This window comes from Pristiophorus japonicus, chromosome 16, assembly GCF_044704955.1.
Source record: "Pristiophorus japonicus isolate sPriJap1 chromosome 16, sPriJap1.hap1, whole genome shotgun sequence".
Lineage (NCBI taxonomy): Eukaryota > Metazoa > Chordata > Chondrichthyes > Pristiophoridae > Pristiophorus > Pristiophorus japonicus.
In genome coordinates, this window is record NC_091992.1 from 39,251,844 (window position 1) to 39,272,953 (window position 21,110).

The window sequence follows — 21,110 nt, forward strand, 5'->3', positions numbered from 1 at the left end:
CTAAAAGGCCTAGTAAGCAGATTCATTCAACCGTTTTAAGACCATTTCTGCACTGTTTTGGGGTTTTCTGCTGAGACTTGGGGTCTCATGAACCAATGTGCCAGTTAATTACTGGTATCACTAGGTTTTCCAATGGGAATCACCCTATCTGATGTGTTTGGACAAATAGGAGGACCAATGGAGGATGGTAGGCAGGTTAGACTACACAACAGATCCTTTGTGCTCACTCGCTGGTACCCAGATATTTGCAATTGCAAACAGAGTTAACCAGGTGTTCACTGTGCAAGGAAGTTCTTGTTGCCAAAGCAATCTGGTACAGCAGAACCGGTGGCACCATTAAAATGTGTGAAGGCTTACTCATCAAAATGTCATGCTTTCAGTAGTACTTCTTCAAGGCGGAGATAGTTTGGGTACAGATAAGCATATTCCTATGGGGAAATGAAGGGTAGCTAGAGCTTTCTGGATGACTAAAGAAATTTAGATTAAAATGAAAGAGAAAAAGGAGGCTTTATGATAGATGTCAGGTTCATAATTCAGTAGAGAATCAAGCAGATTACAGAAAGTGCAGAGGAGAACTGAAAAATAAAACAAGAGGGGCAAAGACGTGTGTATGAGAAAAGATTAGCGGGCAACATAAAAGGGAATACTAAAGTCTTTTATAAACATATAACGAATAAAAGGATAGTCAAAAGAAAGGTGGGGCCAATTAGGGACCAAAAAGGAAATCCTGAGGCAGAGGGCATGGCTGAGGTACTAAATGAGTACTTTGCATCTGTCTTCACAAAGCAAGCGATGTTGCCAATGCGGTGCCAGAGGACTGGAGAATTGCAAACATATTACACTCCTGATCAAAAAAGGGGAGAGGGACAAACCTGGCAACTACAGGCCAGTCAGCCTAACATTAGTGGTGAGGAAATTTCTAGAGACCATAATCAAAATTAAATAAACAAAATTAATTGCCACTTAGAAGAACATGGCCTAATAAATGACAGCCAACATTGATTTGTTGAAAGCAAATCATGTCTGACAAACTTGGAGAAACCTGCACCTCCTCTGCCTGATTTATCCATCTCATTGTCAATGAAATTGCTGTATACTGTGCCATTGTATTTCTCCTCCTCCTTCACCAGTGATGGTTGCACCTTTAAGATTAATGTAATGGGATCTTTTACATCCACCTGAGCATTTTATCTGATGGCTTGCATCCTAGGGTCTTAAAAGAAGTGGCTGCAGAGATAATGGATGCATTGGTTGTAATCTACCAAAATTCCCTGGATTCTGGGGCGGTCCCAGCGGATTGGAAAACCGCAAATGTAAATGCTCCTATTTAAAAAAGGAAGCACACAGAAAGCAGGAAACTATAGACCAGTTAGCCGAACATCTGTCATTGGGAAAATGTTGGAATCCATTATTAAGGAAGCAGTAGAGGACATTTGGAAAGGCATAATTCAGTCAAGCAGAGTTAGCATGATTTTATGAAAGAGAAATCATGTTTGACAAATTTGCTGGAGTTCTTTGAGGATGTAACAAGCAGGGTGGATAAGGGGGAGCCAGTGGATGTGGTGTATTTTGATTTCCAGAAGGCATTCGATAAGGTGCCACATAAAAGGTCACTGCACAAGATAAAAATTCACGGGTTTGGGGGTAATATATTAGCATGGATAGAGGATTGGCTAACTAATAGAAAACAGAGAATTGGAATAAATGGGTCATTTTCCGGTTGGCAAATATATCTAGTGCGGTGCGACAGGGATTGGTGCTGGGTCCTCAACTATTTACAATCTATATTAATGACTTGGATGAAGGGACTGAGTGTAATGTAGCCATGTTTGCTGATGATACAAAGGTGGATGGGAAAGCAAATTGTGAGGAGGACACAAAAAATTTGCAAAGGGACATAAACAGGCTGAGTGAGTGGGCAAAAATTTGGCAGATGGAGTATAATGTGGGAAAATGTGAGCTTATCCATTTTGGCAGAAAAAGATAGAAAAGCAAATTATAATTTAAATGGAGAAAGATTGCAAAGTGCTGCAGTACAGAGGGACCTGGAGGTCCTTGTGCATGAAACACAAAAAGTTAGTATGCAGGTACAGCAAGTAATCAGGAAGGCAAATGGAATGTTGGCCTTTATTGCAAGGGGGATAGATTATATCATTAAGGATGAAATAGCAGCACATTTGGAAAGCAGTGACAGGATCGGACCAAGTCAGCATGGATTTGTGAAAGGGAAATCATGCTTGGGAAATCTTCTGGAATTTTTTGAGGATGTAACTAGCAGAGTGGACAAGGGAGAACCAGTGGATGTGGTGTATTTTGACTTTCAAAAAGCTTTTGACAAGGTCCCGCACAAGAGATTGGTGTGCAAAATCAAAGCGCAAGGTATTGGGGTAATGTACTGACGTGGATAGAGAACTGGCTGGCAGACAGAAAGCAGAGAGTCGGGATAAACGGGTCCTTTTCAGAATGGCAGGCAGTGACTAGTGGAGTGCCGCAGGGCTCAGTGCTGGGACCCCAGCTATTTACAATATACATTAATGATTTACATAGAAACATAGAAAATAGGTGCAGGAGTAGGCCATTCGGCCCTTCGAGTCTGCACCACCATTCAATATGATCGTGGCTGATCATTCACCTCAGTACCCCTTTCCCGCTTTCTCTCCATACTCCTTGATCCCTTTAGCCGTAGATGAAGGAATTGAGTGTAATATCTCCAAGTTTGCGGATGATACTAAACTGGGTGGCGGTGTGAGCTGTGAGGACGCTAAGAGGATGCAGGGTGACTTGGATAGGTTAGGTGAGTGGGCAAATGCATGGCAGATGCAGTATAATATGGATAAATGTGAGGTTATCCATTTTGGCAACAAAAACACGAAGGCAGAATATTATCTGAATGGCGGCAGATTAGGAAAAGGGGAGGTACAACGAGACCTGGGTGTCATGGTTCATCAGTCACTGAAAATGGGCATGCAGGTACAGCAGGCAGTAAAGGCGGCAAATGGCATGCTGGCCTTCATAGCAAAGGGATTTGAGTATAGGAGCAAGGAGGTCTTGCTGCAGTTGTACAGGGCCTTAGTGAGGCCTCACCTGGAATATTGTGTTCAGTTTTGGTCTCCTAATCTGAGGAAGGACGTTCTTGCTATTGAGGGAGTGCAGCGAAGGTTCACCAGACTGATTCCAGGGATGGCTGCACTGTCATATGAGGAGAGACTGGATCAACTGGGCCTTTATTCACTGGAGTTTAGAAGAATGAGAGGGGATCTCATAGAAACATATAAAATTCTGACGGGACTGGACAGATGCGGGAAGAATGTTCCCGATGTTGGTGAAGTCCAGAACCAGGGGACATAGCCTTAGGATAAGGGGTAGGCTATTTAAGACTGAGATGAGGAGAAACTTCTTCACTCAGAGGGTTGTTAACCTGTGGAATTCCTTGCCGCAGAGAGTTGTTAGTGCCAGTTCATTGAATATATTTAAGAGGGAGTTAGATATGGCCATTACGGCTAAGGGAATCAAGGGGTATGGAGAAAAAGCAGGAAAGGGGTCCTGAAGGAATGATCAGCCATGATCTTATTGAATGGCGGTGCAGGCTCGAAGGGCCGAATGGCCTACTTCTGCACCTATTTTCTATGTTTCTATAAAAGCAGAGAAATCCTGCTACAACTGTACAGGCCACACCTGGAGTACTGCATACAGTTCTGGTCTCTGTACTTAAGGAAGGATATACCTGCATTGGAGGCAGTTCAGAGAAAGTTCACTAGGTTGATTCCGGAGATGAGGGGGTTGACTTATGAAAGTAAGTGGAGTAGGTTGGGCTTATACTCATTGGAGTTCAGAAGAATGAGAAGTGATCTTAACGAAACATATGATAATGAAGGGGCTCGACAAGGTGGATGCAGAGAGGATATTTCCACTCATAGGGGAAACAAAAACTAGGGGGCATATTCTCAGAATAAGGGGTCGCCCATTTCAAACTGAGATGAGGAGGAATTTCTTCTCTCAGAGGGTTGTAAATCTGTGGAATTCTCTGTCCCAAAGAGCTGTGGAGGCTGGGTCATTGAATATACTTAAGGCGGAGATAGATACATTTTTGAGCGATAAGGGAATAAAGGGTTATGGGGAGCAGGCAGGGAAGCGGAGCTGAGTCCATGATCAGATCAGCCATTATCTTATTAAATGGCGGAGCAGGCTCAAGGGGCCAAATAGCCTACTCCTGCTCCTATTTCTTATGTTCTTATGTTTACAGGTTCTATTAAATTTCCTTTGTGTGTAGTCATTGTGTTTTTCCCCTCCCCCTTGCCTTGTTCTGTTCCTTTTTAAATAATGTTTGTCTGTAATATGTTTCTGTTCTGAGGAAGGATCTACACCTGAAACATTTGCTGGTCTGTTTTCTCTTGATAAATGCTGTCTGACCTCCTAAGTGTCTGCAGAGTTTTTTTTAAATTTGTGTTTTGGATTAACAAGTGGTATATGGTGAATGTTGGAAGATGCTGGACTTCAACCAGGTGGGAGCAGATATAGTGGATACTAATATAGACAATTGCTTACACAATTTTTAGATGATTAGATGGGGAGGAATATAAAGAGGCGAGTGTGCCTACAACAACTTTTATTTATATAGCAGCTTTAACGTGGTAAAATGAAGACAAAACACACAAATTTGACACCGAACCATATAAGAAATTACTGCAGATGGCAAAAAACTTGGTAAAAGAGGTAGAGTTTTAAGGAGTTTCTTAAAGGAGGAAACAGAGGTAGCGAGGCGGAGAAGTTTAGGGAGGGAGTTCCAGAATTTAGGGCCCAGACAGCTGAAGGCACGGTCACCGATTGTTGAGCAGTTTTATTGGCTATTCCACAAGCTGAGAAAGTAATCCTGCATCCACTTTGCAATCATGCACTCCTCCTTAGCTTCTCCCCTGATAGTTTCCACAGTCAGTATCTTCACAACTGAGATCCCCCATGATCTATATTCTGTTCTTTTCACAGCCATCCCTGAGCTGCAAAACCATTTCTCTATCTTCTTCCTTCTCCAGTCCAGTAGGTGTACACCAGTCAAAAAGCAGCTTCTTTGTTTACTTATTCTTAACTTCAAACCATACTGACTCTGCTGTGTCAGCCAAAAAACATCCATTATGTTCTCCTGCTGAGACAGAATCGTGCTGCATCCATATTACAGGGTACCACATTTCTCTTGCTTTGTTGTACCTGTCCATTCTGTAAACACTATATCCTGTCAGTTTAATCTCCTAGTCAATATTCTAGTTTAACCAGAGCTTCATTACTCCAATTTACAACTCATTTCTCTTTCAACAAGCCTGCTTCCAATTCTACAATCTTGTTATGTACACACCAGGCATTCATTAAAAAAAGCTGTTCCATTTTTATTACTAATTTGAGCAGGGATGCTCAAGAGGGCAGATTTTAAGGAGGGCAGACATCTTGTGGGGTTGTGAGGCTTAAAGAGATTACAGAGATAGGGAAGGGTGAGGCCATGTAAATGTTACAGGGAAAATGAGAAGGAATAGTAAATATGTGAAATGAATTAGTAATAAAAATGGAACAGCTTTTTTTTAAATGAATGCCTGGTGTGTACATAACAAGATTGTAGAATTGGAAGCAGGCTTGTTGAAAGAGAAATGAGTTGTAATTGGGATAATGAAGATCTGGTTAAACTAGAATATTGACTAGGAGATTAAACTGACAGGGTATGGGGCCCAAGTTTCAAGCCGCGCCTAGAATGGCGCAGTCCCGACCTGGACGCCCGTTTTTCACGCCACAAAGTGCGCCTAAAAAAACCTCCGTATTCTCCACCTCCCTGCAGGTCCTCTGGCCCTCGGCGCAGCGCAGCAGGAGCTGTAGGGGGCGGAGCCAGGTCCCTGCGCTGAAAACAGTGCCGGGACCTCTGCACATGCGCGCTACAGTGGGTGCACATGTGCAGTAGCTCCAGGCGCCCAAAACTGTGTGGGAGGGGCCGAAGCACGCAGCCCCTAGCACTGGCCAAATGGCCTCACTGGGGCTGCGTGAATAAGGCTCCTCCCACGGCCAGCTCCTGCTTCCTCCCGACCCGACTCGACTCCCGCTTCCCGGCTCCGGACCGGACTCGACCCGACTCCCGCTTACCCCCCCCCTCCCCGACTGGACCCGACCCCCCTCTACCCCCCACCGGACCCGACTCCCCTCTCTCTCCTCCCCCCCCCCCCCCCCGGCCCCGACCCGACTCCCCCCCGACTGCTGCTCTCTCCCCCCCCCCCCCGACCCGACTCCCGGTTCCCCCCTGGACCCGACTCCCGCTCCCCCCGTCCCCACCCCCGGACCCGACCTGGTCCCCCCCGGACCCGACCCGACTCCTGGTCCCGCCCTCCTCCCGACTGGACCCGACCCGACTCCCGCTCCCCCCCGCCCCCGGACTGGATCCGACCTGACCTCCCTCTCCCCGACCTGACCTCCCTCTCTCCCTCCCCCCGACCCGAACCGAACCGAACCGACCTCCCTCCCACCACCCCCTCGACCCGACGCCACCTATCTGTAAATCTGGTGCTGGGGACGGGCCCTGCCCGAAGGTTCAGCCTCCCTCCCCCAATCTCCTTCCCTTCTCTCCCCCACCCCCCCTTCCCCTCCCCCCCAATCTCCTTCCCTCTCTCCCCCCTCTCTCCTCCCCCTCCCCTCCCCCCTTCCTCCCTCCCTCCCCTTCATCTCCTTTCTCCCCCCCTCATCTCCTTTCTCCCCCCATCTCCTTTCTCTCTCCCCCCCATCTTCTTTCTCTCTCTTCCCCCCCCATCTCCTTTCTCTCCTCCCCCCCCCCATCTCCTTTCTCTCCCCACCCCATCTCCTTTCTCTCCCCCCCCATCTCCTTTCTCTCCCCCCCCCCATCTCCTTTCTCTCTCCCCCCCCAATCTCCTTTCTCCCCCCTTTTCCCCCCCATCCCCCTTCTCCCCATCCCTCCCCCTGCTCCCCCTCCCTTCTCTCCCTCTACCCCCCTCCTCCCCCTCCCCTCGCTGTCAGAAACACAGACACTGACAGAGAATGAGAGACACACAGACAGACAGACAGACAGAGAGATAGAGACACTGACAGAGACACACTGCGGGGGGGATCCCAGCACGCTGTTGGAGGGCTCCCGGTGCTGCAGTCGGTAAGTAGAAAATGTTTTATTTATTGATTTAAAAAAAAATTATTTCTTATTAATTTTTTTTGATTGATTTTTTGGTTGATTTATTGAAGTATTTATCATTTATTATTGATGATAGCTCTTTATTTGTAAAACTGAAGTGTTTAATGTTTGTAAACTTCCCTTTAAACCCCCCCCACCATTCCCTACGCCTGATTTGTAACCTACGCCTGATTTTCTAAAATGTAGACAAGGTTTTTTCGAGCGTACAAAAATCTTCACTTACTCCATTCTAATTTAGTTTGCAGTAAGTTTTCACTTGCAAAACTTTGAAAACAGGCGTAAGTGGCCGGACACGCCCCCTTTTGAAAAAAAAATTCTGTTCCAAAGTGAAACTGTTCTAACTGACTAGAACTGGAGCAAACTAAATGACGAGAATTCCGATTTCTAAGATACTCCGTTCTACACCAGTTGCTCCTAAAAATCAGGAGCAAATCACGTAGAAACTTGGGGCCTAGTGTTTACAGAAAGGACAGGTATAACAAAGCATAGGAATGTGGTACCCTGTAATATGGATGCCGCACGATTCTGTCTCAGCAGGAGAACATAATGGATGTTTTTTGGCTGACACAACAGAATTGGTTTGAAGTTAAGAATACGTAAACAAAGAAGCTGCTTTTTGACTGGTGTACACCTGCTGGACTGGAGAAGGAAGATAGGGAAATGATTTTGCATCTCAGGGAAGGCTGTGAAAAGAACAGAATATAGATCATGGGAGATTTCAGTTGTGAAGATACTGACTGTGGAAACTATCGGGAGAAGCTAAGGAGGAGTGCATGATTGCAAAGTGGATGCAGGATTACTTTCTCAGCTTGTGGAATAGCCAATCACTTGGATGCTATTCTGGATATACTCCTGGGAAATGAATTAGGCATGGTATATAAAGTAGGAATTTGGGAGTACGATCCTACAAGATCTTGCGAGAGAAATATAGCTTGATAAAAAGCCTTGGAGACACAAGAAAACATGCTGGAATTTTTCATCGATATTACTGACATGTTGGGGACAAGTGAAATGCAGCAGATGTTGAACACTTGGATTTCCTAAACTTACTTGACAAGGTTCCACATGGAAAAAGAATGTAATATATGGAATGTAGATAGAAAATTTGTCATAAAAACATGAAACAGGGTATCCATGAATGGAAACATTTCAAGCTGGGATAGATTATGAATGGATTACTTTGGGTTTTTCTTGGGACTCTGGCCATTTGAAAATTTTCTATGTATCGATCTAAATATCGATTGTTAAAAGTCTAACCCTGCACACATTTCCTGCGTCATTATTGTCACATTTCGCAGTCAATCATAGTCAAATTTATTATAATTATCGCCAAATTTCTTTGAATCTACCCACATTTCTTTTGCCTTTACTTTGATCAGCTGATTCTAACATATGATGCTTCCTAGCCCTGACTCTGCTTTCTCAAGAACTGTAGCAGACTAAATTGAAACAAGCTTAAAACAATCGAACATCTCCAAGTTATGTGCAAATGTATGTAAATTTAAATGTTATGAATAATGAGATGTGACGAGAGGTGCATATTTCCATAAAGTTTTTTTAAGAGATTTCCTTCAGAGCATAAGAAATAGGAACAGGAGTAGGCCATTTGGTCCCTCGAGCCTGCTCCGCCATTCAGTAAGATCATGGCTGATCTGATCATGGACTCAGCTCCACTTCCCTGCCGCTCCCCATAACCCTTTACTCCCTTATCGCTCAAAAATTTGTCTAGCTCCGCCATAAATTTATTCAATCACCCAGCCTCCACAGCTCTTTGGGGCAGAGAATTTCATAGATTTACAACACTCAGAAGAAATTTCTCCTCATCTCAGTTTTAAATGGGCGGACGCTTATTCTAAGACTATGACCCCTAATTTTAGTTTCCCCTGAGTGGAAATATCCTCTCTGCATCCACCTTGTTGAGCTCCCTCATTATCTTATAAGTTTCAATAAGATCACCTCTCATTCTTCTGAACTCCAATGTGTATAGGCCCAAACTACTCAACCTAGCCTCATAAGTCAACCCCCTCATCTCCAGAATGAATGAACAGCCTCCAATGCAAGTATATCCTTCCTTAAATATGGAGACCAAAACTGTATGCAGTACTCCAGATGTGGCCTCACCAATACCCTGGACAGTTGTAGCAGGACTTCTTTGCTTTTATACTCTATCCCCCTTGCAATAAAGGCCAACATTCCATTTGCCTTCCTGATTACTTGCTGTACCTGCATACTAACTTTTTGTGTTTCATGCACATGGAACCCCAGGTCTTTCTGCACTGCAGCACTTAGCAGTTTTTCTCCCATTTAAATTATAATTTGCTTTTCTGTTTTTTCTGCCAAAGTAGATAACCTCACATATTATACTCCATCTACCAAATTTTTGCCCACTCACTTAGCCTGTCTATATCCCTTTGCAGATTTGTTGTGTCCTCCTCACAATTTGCTTTCCCACCCACCTTTGTATCATCAGCAAACTTGGCTATATTACACTCGGTTCCTTCATCCAAGTCATTAATATAGATTGTAAATAGTTGAGGACCCAGCGCCAATCCCTGCGGCACCGCACTAGTCACTGTTTGCCAACCGGAAAATGACCCATTTATCCCAATTCTCTGTTTTCTGTTCGTTAGCCAATATTCCATCCATGCTAATATATTACCCCCAACCCCGTGAGTTTTTAATCTTGTGCAGTAACCTCTTATGTGGCACCTTATCGAATGCCTTCTGGAAATCCAAATACACCACATCCACTGGTTCCCCCTTTTCCACCCTGCTCGTTACATCCTCAAAGAACTCCAGCAAATTTGTCAGACATGATTTCCCTTTCATAAGATCATGCTGACTCTGCTTGATTGAATTATGCTTTTCCAAATGTCCCGCTACTGCTTCTAATAATGGACTCCAGCATTTTCCCAACGACAGCTGTTAGGTTAATTGGTCTAAAGTTTCCTGCTTTTTGCTTGCCTCTTTTTTTTAAATAGGGGTGTTACATTTGCGGTTTTCCAATTCGCTGGGACCGCCCCAGAATCCAGGGAATTTTGGTAGATTACAACCAATGCATCCACTATCTCTGCTGCCACTCCTTTCAAGTCCCTAGGATGTAAGCCATCAGGTCCAGGGGACTTGTCTGCCTTTAGTCCCATTATTTTACCTCGTACTACTTCATTAGTGATAGTATTAAGTTCCTCCCTCTCTATAGCCCCTTGATTATCCACTGTTGGAATGTTTTTAGTGTCTTCTACCGTGAAGACTGATACAAAATATTTGTTCAATGGCTCTGCCGTTTCCCTGTTTTCCATTATTAATTCCCCATCTCATCCTCCATGGGACCAACATTTACTTTAGCCACTCTTTTCCTTTTTGTGTACCTGTAGAAACTCTTACTATCTGCTTTTATATTTCATGTTAGTTTACTTTCATAATCTTCCCTCTTTTAATCATATTTTTAGTTGTTCTCTGCTGGCTTTTAAAAATTTCCCAGCCTCTGGCCTCCCACTAGTCTTAGCTACATTATATGCTTTTGTTTTCAATATATTTTTGTTGTGAGTTATGAAATCATCCTTAAATGTCTGCCACTGCTCATCAACCGTCCTATACTTTAGTCTATTTTCCCAGTCTACTTTAGCCAACTCTGCCCTCATACCTTTGTAATCCCCTTTATTTAAGCTTAGGACACTGGTTTGAGAATTAACTTTCTCTCCCGCCAACTGAATTTGAAATTCAGCCATATTATGGTCACTCATTCCTAGAGGATCTTTTACTACGAGATCATTTATTAATCCTGCCTCATTACACATTACTAGATCTAAGATAGCCTGCTCCCTGGTTGGTTCTGCAACGTACTGTTCAAGGAAACTATCTCGGATACACTCTATGAACTCCTCCTCAAGGCTACCCTGGCCAATTTGCTTTGTCCAATCAATATGAAGGTTAAAATCACCCATGATTATTGCCGTTCCTTTTTTACAAGCCTCCGTTATTTCTTGATTTATACTCCATCCAACCATGTTAGGGAGCCTATTGACTACGCTCACCAGCGACTTTTTCCATTTATTATTCCTTATCTCCACTCAAACTGATTCAACATCTTGATCCTCTGAGCCAATATCGTTTCTCATTAACGCACTGATCCGCTCCTTTATTAACAGTGCTACCCCACCTCCTTTTCCTTTCTGTCTGTCCTTCCGAATTGTCAAATAACCCTGAATATTTCGTTCCCAGTCCTGGTCACCTTGCAACCACGTCTCTGTAATGGCTATCAGATCATATCTATTTGTATCTATTTGTGCCGTCAACTCGTCTATTTTGTTAGGAATGCTACGTGCATTTAAACAAAGAGCTTTTAAATTTGTTTTTTTACCCTTTTTTCCTGCTTGTTTCCTCTGTCCTTCAAACTCACTTTCTACATTTTTGCTTTCTAATTCCAGCTTTACTCCCCTCCCTACTGAATCTATTCTCAGGTTCCCATCCACCTGCCAAGCTAGTTTAAACCCTCCCCCAACAGCACTAGCAAACCCCCCCCAAGGATATTGGTCCCGGCTCTGTTGCGGTGTAACCTGTCCGGCTTGTACAGGTTCCACCTCCCCCAGAAGTGGTCCCAATGCCTCAGGAAACTAAAGCACTCCCTCCTGCACCATCTCTCCAGCCATGATTTCATCTGTTCTCTCCTCCTATTTCTGTACTCACTAGCTCGTGGCACCGGCAGTAATCCGGAGATTACTACCTTTGAGGTTCTGCTTTTTAATCTCTCTCCTAGCTCCCTAAACTCTGCCTGCAGGACCTCATCCCTCTTTCTACCTATGTCATTGGTCCCGATATGCACCACGATCTCTGGCTGTTCACCTTCTCCCCCCAGAATGCCCTGCAGCCACTCAGTGACATCCTTGACTCTGGCACCAGGGAGGCAACATACCATCCTGGAGTCACGTCTGCGGCTGCAGAAACGCCTGTCTGTTCCCCTGATTAATGAATCCGCAACCACTATAGCTCTTCCATTCTTCTTCCTCCCCCCCCGTGCAGCTGAGCCAACCGTGGTGCTGTGGATTTAGCTCTTGCCGCACTCATCAAAGGCACCATCACCCCCAACGGTACTCAGAACAGAGTAACGACTGGAAAGCGAGATGGACTCAGGGGACTCCTGCATTACCTGCCTAGTCCTCCTCTTCTGTCCAGGGGTCGCCCAATCCATATCTGCCAACACAGCCTTATGCTATGGGGTGACCACCTCTAGAAATGTGCTATCCACGTAGCTCTCAGTCTCTCGGATGCACCACAGTGACTCCAGCCGCCGCTCAAGCTCCAAAACGCGAAGCTCGAGTTGGTGCAGCTGGAGACACCTCCTGCACACATGGTCGTCCCAGTTGTGCGAAGCATCGAGGACTTCCCACATGCCACAGGAGGTGCAATCCACGGGACTGAGCTGCCTTGCCATCTCTCTAGTTAGACTGGCAACTGTCAAGTAGAACTAAACTCTAAACCTTAGCAAAAGACACCCAGCAGCTACTCAGCAAACAGCTGATTTAATTAATTAGTTTTCTTTAGATAATAAGTATCACTTATCTATTTAATTGCAGCTCCTAACTTACACCAATTCCCAAGGTTTTAAAAAAGAAAAATACTCACCAATCACTTACCTGCTTGGCTGTGACGTCACACTTCGATTTTGATTAATTTTACTTTTTGTCCCTTACTGTTGTCGCTGCTGCAGGTAGCTCCTCCCGATCTGCCGCCGCCCTTTGTACTCCCGTGCCCGCTCAGGTATCGCGATGCTGGCTGATCCTCCCAATCTCAGCAATTATTTGCTTGTCTATCTTCGGACAGGTTAAAGTATGTGCGTGAAGGACACACATTTCAGGTCAAGTCAGAAGGGGCTACTATTGTTACACCTCTGGGCTACGCTCTCATGAAAATGGATACAAGATAGTGTGAGCCATCTCCCATAAAAGCAACAGATTCAAACAGTTTAGGTTAGCAACTATGCCGCTACTCCCGCGCCCGCTCAGGTCTCGCGATGCTGACAGACAGTGAAGTATTTCTGACTGCTTCTTCCTTCCCTAAATAAATGTATTCCCCTGAAATACCACAGTTACATAAATAAATAAATCTCTGCATGCAATATGAAGTATGATCTCTGAATCGGGACAAAATGCATACTAGATGGACATCATTTTTTTATCTTGCCCTCCTGTTCAAAATACTCAGCCTCACGTTTCTTTGAACAAGCTTCACTGCAGAATTCCCACGGGGTTCTGAAAATGTGAAACCTTGAAACTCGCGCCCATTTCCAGCTTTCACATCCTATAACTCTTTTTGGAGTTTATCTGAAAAACATAAAACATTAATCGGTGCCACCCGACCTGGATGACACACGAGACATTTACAAGGCCCCTTTTTTTTTTCTTTTTTTGTGGTTTTTTTTTGTGTTTTTCTTTTTTTTTGGTTTTTTTTGGGCACGAAAATCACATTTTTTCCTCCAGTGCCCCCTATAAAAGGGGAGGGGGGACACTAAAAGCACCGGCAATTAAAACAAATTAAACTTTAAAACGTAAAATCAAATTAAAATTTGGTTGCCGGGCGTGATGATGCACTCCAGTCCCTCCGGTGCCTTCACATCCTATATATGGCATCTCATATACTACAGGTGCTACAAATTTGGATCTGCCGTAGATATATTTTGAATTAGTGGCATAGTTGCTAACCTAAACTGTTTGAATTATGGGAGATGGCTCACACTATCTTGTATTCATTTGCATGGGAGCGTAGCCCAGAGGTGTAACATTAGTAGCCCCTTCTGACTTGACGTGAATATGTGTGTCCTTCACGCAAATACATCTTCAATTTGTCCAAAGATAGACCAAGCAAACACTTGGTGAGATGAGGCTTGATACAAATCAATAAGATGCTTTATTTCACAGTAATTTGAATATATGGAATAGAAATTATGATTGGAATCATTTAATGATATCCACACTACCCTCACCCAAACCACTGTGGCAGCAGCAAGCCTCTCATCACCAAATCTCACTTTGGCTTCTCCCCTACTCCATCAGTACTGTCTCCCCCTTTGAGCACTTGATCCTCTTCCATCTCTCATACCTTTTTTAAGATCCTTGTCCTCCTTTCTCTCTACATTTGGCCTCTGCACTGAGTGGTGACACCTCTTCAGCAATTTCATCCTACATCTCAACTCCCCTGGCTTCCTCTTCTCTGACTTCATCATCTTGTCTTCCCTCAACCTCACCTTTCATACAATACCTTCTCAGACATCACCTCTCTGCATATGATGTCTCACTCACTGAAAAGGGAATCTCAACTGTTTCTCACTTACCACCTATATTGCTCAATCTTCCTCCAATCCCAGCATCCATCCATGGAAACCACTTTCCCCATCTCCCTCAAATATTAACTCTCAAATTCCCAATTTGCCCAATTTTGTCTCCACCTGTCACTACACCTCTGTTGTCTGCAAATATATTACTGGCTCCTCTAAATACAGCCCTTATTTTTATTTTGTTAAGTTAGAGGGACACACGTGTCAGCCAATGGCTCAGTGGGTAGAAGGTTGTGGGTTTAAGTCCCACTCCAGAAACTTGAGCACAAAAATCTATGCTGACACTCAAGTGCAGTGCTGAGGGAGTGCTGCATTGTTGGAGATGCCATCTTTTGGATGAGACGTTAAACCGAGGGTTCCTTCTGCTCTCTCAGGTGGACATAAAAGATCCCAGAGCAGAGGATGTTATCCCTAGTGTCAACCAACATCACTAAAACAGATTATCTGGTCATTATCGCATTGCTGTTTGCAGGAGATTGCTGTGCACAGATTGGCTGCTACGTTTTCTACATTACAACAGTGACTGCACTTCAAATAGTACTTAATTGGCTGTACAGCGCTTTGGGCCGTCTGGTGGTCATGAACGGCGCTATATAAATGCAAGTCTTGCTTTCAAAATTGAACATACCTAATGCACAACAACCCATCATCAATCATCAGATCTGGCTTGACTACATCAAGCATTAACATGTTTTACATTCCTCAGTCTAAATTACTTATTACACCAGGACCACCCTGGGACAACCCGAACATTCTTTTTTCCATGACCAAGAACGGCCTTTAACACGTATCCCTCTTCCAACCTCACCTCAAACACACAATATGAAGAGTTCATGGATTCCTTTGCTTCCAAGATCAAACCTCTGTTATAGCCTCCCATTTCTTACATTCTAAGCATTTCACCCACTGTAACCCAGGACCCTTGTCTCTTTGCATTTTCTCACCCATCTCTCCTCTCGGCCTATCCATGAGGCCGACCTCTTACTCTCTATTCACTTCCCACTAACTACTGTCCACTCAGTTCCCATTTCTGAGCCCCACGCTAACTGCCGTAGTTAATTGTTCTCCCTTTCTTTGACACCATCACTTTTTCCTTCAAAACATCCATCATCATCCCCCTCCACACACAAAAAACTTGACATATCAGTCCTCTTCAACTGCCTCCTCATCTCCAATTTCTCTTTCCTTTCTAAAGTCTTCAAATGTGTTCTTGCCTCCTAATTCCACGCCCAGCTCTCCTGAAACACCTGCACTAAATTCAAAGTCTTTATTCTCATCTTTAAATCCCTCCATGGCATCACCCACCTTATTTCTGCCATCTCCTCCAGCCTGATATCTCTTGGAGAATGCTCCCTCCCTTTGACTGACCTTCTGTGCATCCCTTTTTTAACCCAACCATTGGTAGCAGAGTTATCAGCCACCTCAGTTCTACTCTTTCTAACTCCCTCCCTATACCTCGTCACCTTGAAAGTCCTTCTCAAACCACCCAGGAGTCCAAAAGTTTCTCCCTCTCTCTAGTCCCCCACAGCTCGTTGACTGAGGGCACACAAGAAAATTGCCCAGTTGTAACTATTCATTGGGAAGATCCAAGACTGGGGGGTTTACATTCTTTCACTGTTGGAATATGCCTGCCCTTCACATGGTATCGCTAGAAGTGGGAGGAGACCTCCCTGACAATCGCTCATTCACCTCGGGTGCGGAGGAGGTTCAATCACTCACTCACCTCGGCTAGATAGGTGCCCCAGTGATTAACTCACTCACCTCACTCACCAACACACTTGTGTATCGATACTCCAAGCCATGTTGCTGTCTGTCATTACCTTGCGTTCCTCAGTTATAAAATCATACAATGTTCTAGTGCACAAACAGGTTACTCGACTCATAAAGTCTGCGCCAGTGTTTTTCTCTGCATGACCCACCTAGTTGAAGCCTTAACTGTTTTTATCTTGTAAATAGTTAAAGTAGTGCCTTTATGTGAAGTGCACAGAACACTCACAGTTACTGTGTTTTTGTCTACAATTAAGTCAGTTCATTCACTCCAACAGTTTTAGCTTTTCCTTTCTTTCAGAAAAAGGAAAAACTTTAGTTATTTTAATACATTTATGTATTTTCTAAAAGAAAATGGATGTTCTAAGTGCTGAGAATAAACGTATCACATAGAGGGCATCAGCATTTTTTTAATTTTATGCGTGGGAGAAGAAAGATACCCAATTGAAGACCATGTTAGGATGCAGGGAAAACATATTGCATCAGTTATTGTGGATGAGAAGTTTTAAGGCCTGTATGAGCATGTGTGTGGGTGAAATGTTTGAACACAGTGGTTATCTGTCTAGTTTACAGAGAGTGTGTTGTGAAGAGAATGGTCTATGTACTGACTGACTTATCTCTCAATTATTTGACAGCCCACAGTTGGACCAGCATTAGTGCATCCAGGGTTATCCCTGCAAGCGACAACAGAATTCTCCAGGACTTCAGAGGCAAGTGGATCTGTTGTACAAACTCGAGTGACGGGCTCAGATCAGGACAGCAAGCAGGTTAGGCAGCTGGTGAGTTAAATCAGGAGGGAACTGACTTTGCAAGAATTCAGGGGAAGCTCAGACATAAAACTTGGAGTAGAATGCAGTGCAGACTTAGAAGCACTGGAACGGGAACTGCACAGATTCCTGATTCAACTAGGACAACAGGAGTACAAACTTTATCTCATAAGGGACAAGATAAGATTAGGTCTGAACAGTGTCTTCCAATGACATAGAGCTAATGTGCCCTGTTCTACTTGATTTTTCATAATAATGAATTGGGTGGTTTCATCAGCAGATGGACTGGCTTCTGCCCAGATATTTAAACAGAACTGTCTCTTGCCTGGATTCCCTCTTCCCAACATTATTGAAGCAGCCACCAACATTTCATTAAAGATTTTGGGAAAAAATCAGGGGAGTAGAAAGCTCTTTTAGAGAGCCAGCGCGGGTATGATAGGCCTCCTGTGTCTGTTAAATTCTATGGGGGCAATTTTAATGTCTCATGTATATATACTAATAAGAGTCAGATGATGCAGTTAGAACCTCCCAAACGCCATTTTTGTCTCTGACTGCATTGTTTACTGCCACTTCCTGCTCCCGTCCACCAACAATAGGTGGTACAAGTTGGGAGGCGGCAATTTCCAGTGATATTTAATGGGATTATTAGCTGTTCTCAGGTAAAGCTGTTGAACATTTTGGGAGACATTTTGCTTGCATTAGCCTACCTTTTTTGAATTTACCTTAGATGATTTCAAAATGCTAGTAGTTGCTGTAGAACGTTTTGAGTTTTTAAGAGACTTTTGGCATCACACTTATTTCTTCATGGGGTCCTTCTGGCAAGTGAACAAGAGCAGCAGCAGGAGGAAGAAGCAAATAGAGCGGCATCGGGAGGAAGACCACCAGGAAGGAGGCATGCTCGTAAGAAACCTTATCCTCCAACAGAGTGCATAGACCCAGGACAACGTGCCTGCAGTTGTCTGAGGAGCTATGCATAGGGAGGCTGTGAAAGAAAGAAAAATTTGCATTTATATAGCATCTTTTATGACCACCGGTCGTCTCAACGCTTTGCAGTCAATGAAGTATTTTTGGAGTAAAGTCACTGTTATAATGCAGTAATGTACCCATTAAGGCTGTCAGAGTTGTATCACCTGCAACCAATTGCCACAGCTAGCACAACATTGCCTGTTGCAGTCAAAGTCATTGTAGCCCTGAACTCTTTTACCTCCAACCCTTTCCAGGGTGCCACAGTAGATATAAGTAATAATGATCAGTCTGCAGTTCATGCTTGCATTAACCAGGTGGTTGATGTCTTAGGAAACACTTCTTATCACATTCCCCACGGACACCTGGAAGCAGCAAGGGCTCTGCAGGGGTCCCCTAAGTCCTGGACGTCATTTACTGCACCCATGTCACCCTGTGAGCTCATTCAGCTGACTCCACTGCCTTCACAAATTACAAGGGTATCCACTCCATTAATGTGAAAATAGTTTGTGATCACCAGTGGCATATCAAGTAGGTTTGTGCTCGCTTTCCTGGCAGCTGCTATGATGCATTTATATTCTGGCAATCCTTTAAATTCCCCCACTTTTTGCACCTGCACAGCAACTGAGAGACTGGCAGCCAGATGAAAGGTTGTCCACTGTACACTTAGTTAATGATCCTCTGAGGAACACATGCCCGGCAGACAAACTGAATTACAATCAGATCCATGACTCAACTAGAGTCCTCATTAAGCAGACCCCTGGAGCCCTCGAGCAACTATTCCAATGCCTGAACAGGTAGTGCCTCATGCAGTACAGTTCACAAAGAGTGATAGTGTTTTAATGTATGCTGCATAACTTTGCTGTGCAATGGGGTCAACATATAGAGCCACCATTGAAGGAGGGCCTTCAACATTATGAGGGAGAGGGCACTGATGATGTAGAGAATAAGTAGCGTCACATTACAACAGTGACTACACTTCAAAAGTACTTCATTAGCTATAAAGTGCTTTGAGACGTCCGGTGGTCATGAAAGGCGCCACATAAATGCAAGTCTTTTATAGCGCGGAAACAGGAAGGGTCCAATAGTTGCCTGCACGAGAGCTCAGTAACAGCTCATTGAAGAAAGATTCAGCTCAACAATCCCTGCTCTCATGCACAGTCATGTCCAACATCTCTCCCAGTCTTTCCACCCTCAAATAAACTGCATTAGCTCAAAGACCCACATTGATATTCATGTGAATAGTGACACCAGACATAGTGTGACAGTTAGGCTAGGCATTGTTTTGAAGGAATGTGTTATCTACAGAATTTTCACAGTTAGTTGGTACATAAATAAGCAAAGGGAGACCCAGCCACACCTTGTCAGCATCCAGATGTGGCAAGCTGTGGAAAAGAACACATGGGTTTTACAATTAATGCCTTGCCAGAGTAGAGAGTGACACCATGAATGTTTTCAGAAGTGTTGTGGAGCAATCTCAACCGCCATGAAATAACTTTGATAAGTGAATTTATCCAGAACCATCCTGCTGGCCCATTAGAACAGAGATTGTTGGGGTTCTGTTGCAGCAGTCAGAACCGATTGGCTATAGCCTTTCACAGCATGCCAATATCTTGAAATAAGCCTCACCTGTGTCAGCGTCCAGTTTTGTCTCGTACAATTTCAGATAAAGGAAACCAACTATTTTAGTTATAGTCTCTTGCCCAGGAAAAAACCTGTCTCTCAGACCCAATGAATAGTCCCACCTAAAGTGATGATCTCTCTTTCTTTCAGAACTGACATAGGGGCGTCCTTGAAGTGTTGATCTGTTCTTTTTCTTTGAGCTGCCAGTCACCCCGCTGTGCACTTCTAGCATTTCCTGCTTTTATTTCAGATTACCAGCATTCATGAATTTTTTAATTGGATTCTCAGACTTGATATTTGTTGTCAATTGATATTTGTGAATCTTGTATAGGCCAACTCTGTTAACACACCTGAAGGGACAGGTATGGCACAAAAGCTGTCCCATCTTCACTAGCACTTGATAATGTAGCTCTCATAGAAACATAGAAACATAGAAAATAGGTGCAGGAGCAGGCCATTCAGCCCTTCTAGCCTGCACCGCCATTTAATGAGTTCATGGCTGAGCATGAAACTTCAGTACCCCCTTCCTGCTTTCTCGCCATACCCCTTGATCCCCTAGTAGTAAGGACTTCATCTAACTCCCTTTTGAATATATTTAGTGAATTGGCCCCAACCACTTTCTGTGGCAGAGAATTCCACAGGTTCACCACTCTCTGGGTGAAGAAGTCTCTCCTCATCACGGTCCTAAATGGCTTACCCCTTATCCTTTGACTGTGACCCCTGGTTCTGGACTTCCCCAACATTGGGAACATTCTTCCTGCATCTAACCTGTCTAAACCGTCAGGATTTTAAACGTTTCTATGAGGTCCCCTCTCATTCTTCTGAACTCCAGTGAATACAAGCCCAGTTGATCCAGTCTTTCTTGATAGGTCAGTCCCACCATCTCGGGAATCAGTCTGGTGAATCTTCGCTGCACTCCCTCAATAGCAAGAATATCCTTCCTCAAGTTAGGAGACCAAAATTGTACACAATACTCCAGGTGTGGCCTCACCAAGGCCCTGTACAACTGTAGCAACACCTCCCTGCCCCTGTACTCAAATGCCCTCGCTATGAAGGCCAACATGCCATTTGCTTTCTTAACCGCCTGCTGTACCTGCATACCTTCAATGACTGATGTACCATGACACCCAGGTCTCATTGCACCTTCTCTTTTCCTAATCTGTCACCATTCAGATAATAGTCTGTCTCTCTGTTTTTACCACCAAAGTGGATAACCTCACATTTATCCACATTATACTTCATCTGCCATGCATTTGCCCACTCACCTAACCTATCCAAGTCACTCTGCAGCCTCATAGCATCCTCCTCGCAGCTCACACTGCCACCCAACTTAGTGTCATCCGCAAATTTGGAGATACTACATTTAATCCCCTCGTCTAAATCATTAATGTACAATGTAAACAGCTGGGGCCCCAGCACAGAACCTTGCGGTACCCCACTAGTCACTGCCTGCCATTCTGAAAAGTACCCATTTACTCCTACTCTTTGCTTC

General features: G+C 44.2%; 1 protein-coding gene across 4 annotated transcripts in view; it reads left to right on the top strand.

Moving 5' to 3' along the window:
• LOC139226454 (RIMS-binding protein 2-like) overlaps nt 1-21,110 on the top strand; it is a 267,359-nt gene that overhangs the window by 121,564 nt on the left and 124,685 nt on the right. For 3 of the 4 annotated variants that reach the window (XM_070857232.1, XM_070857233.1, XM_070857235.1), the window contains exon 6: nt 16,901-17,044. In XM_070857232.1, coding sequence (XP_070713333.1) covers nt 16,901-17,044 — 144 coding nt within the window. The remainder of the gene's footprint in view (nt 1-16,900; nt 17,045-21,110) is intronic. The other variant, XM_070857234.1, reaches the window with a different exon arrangement.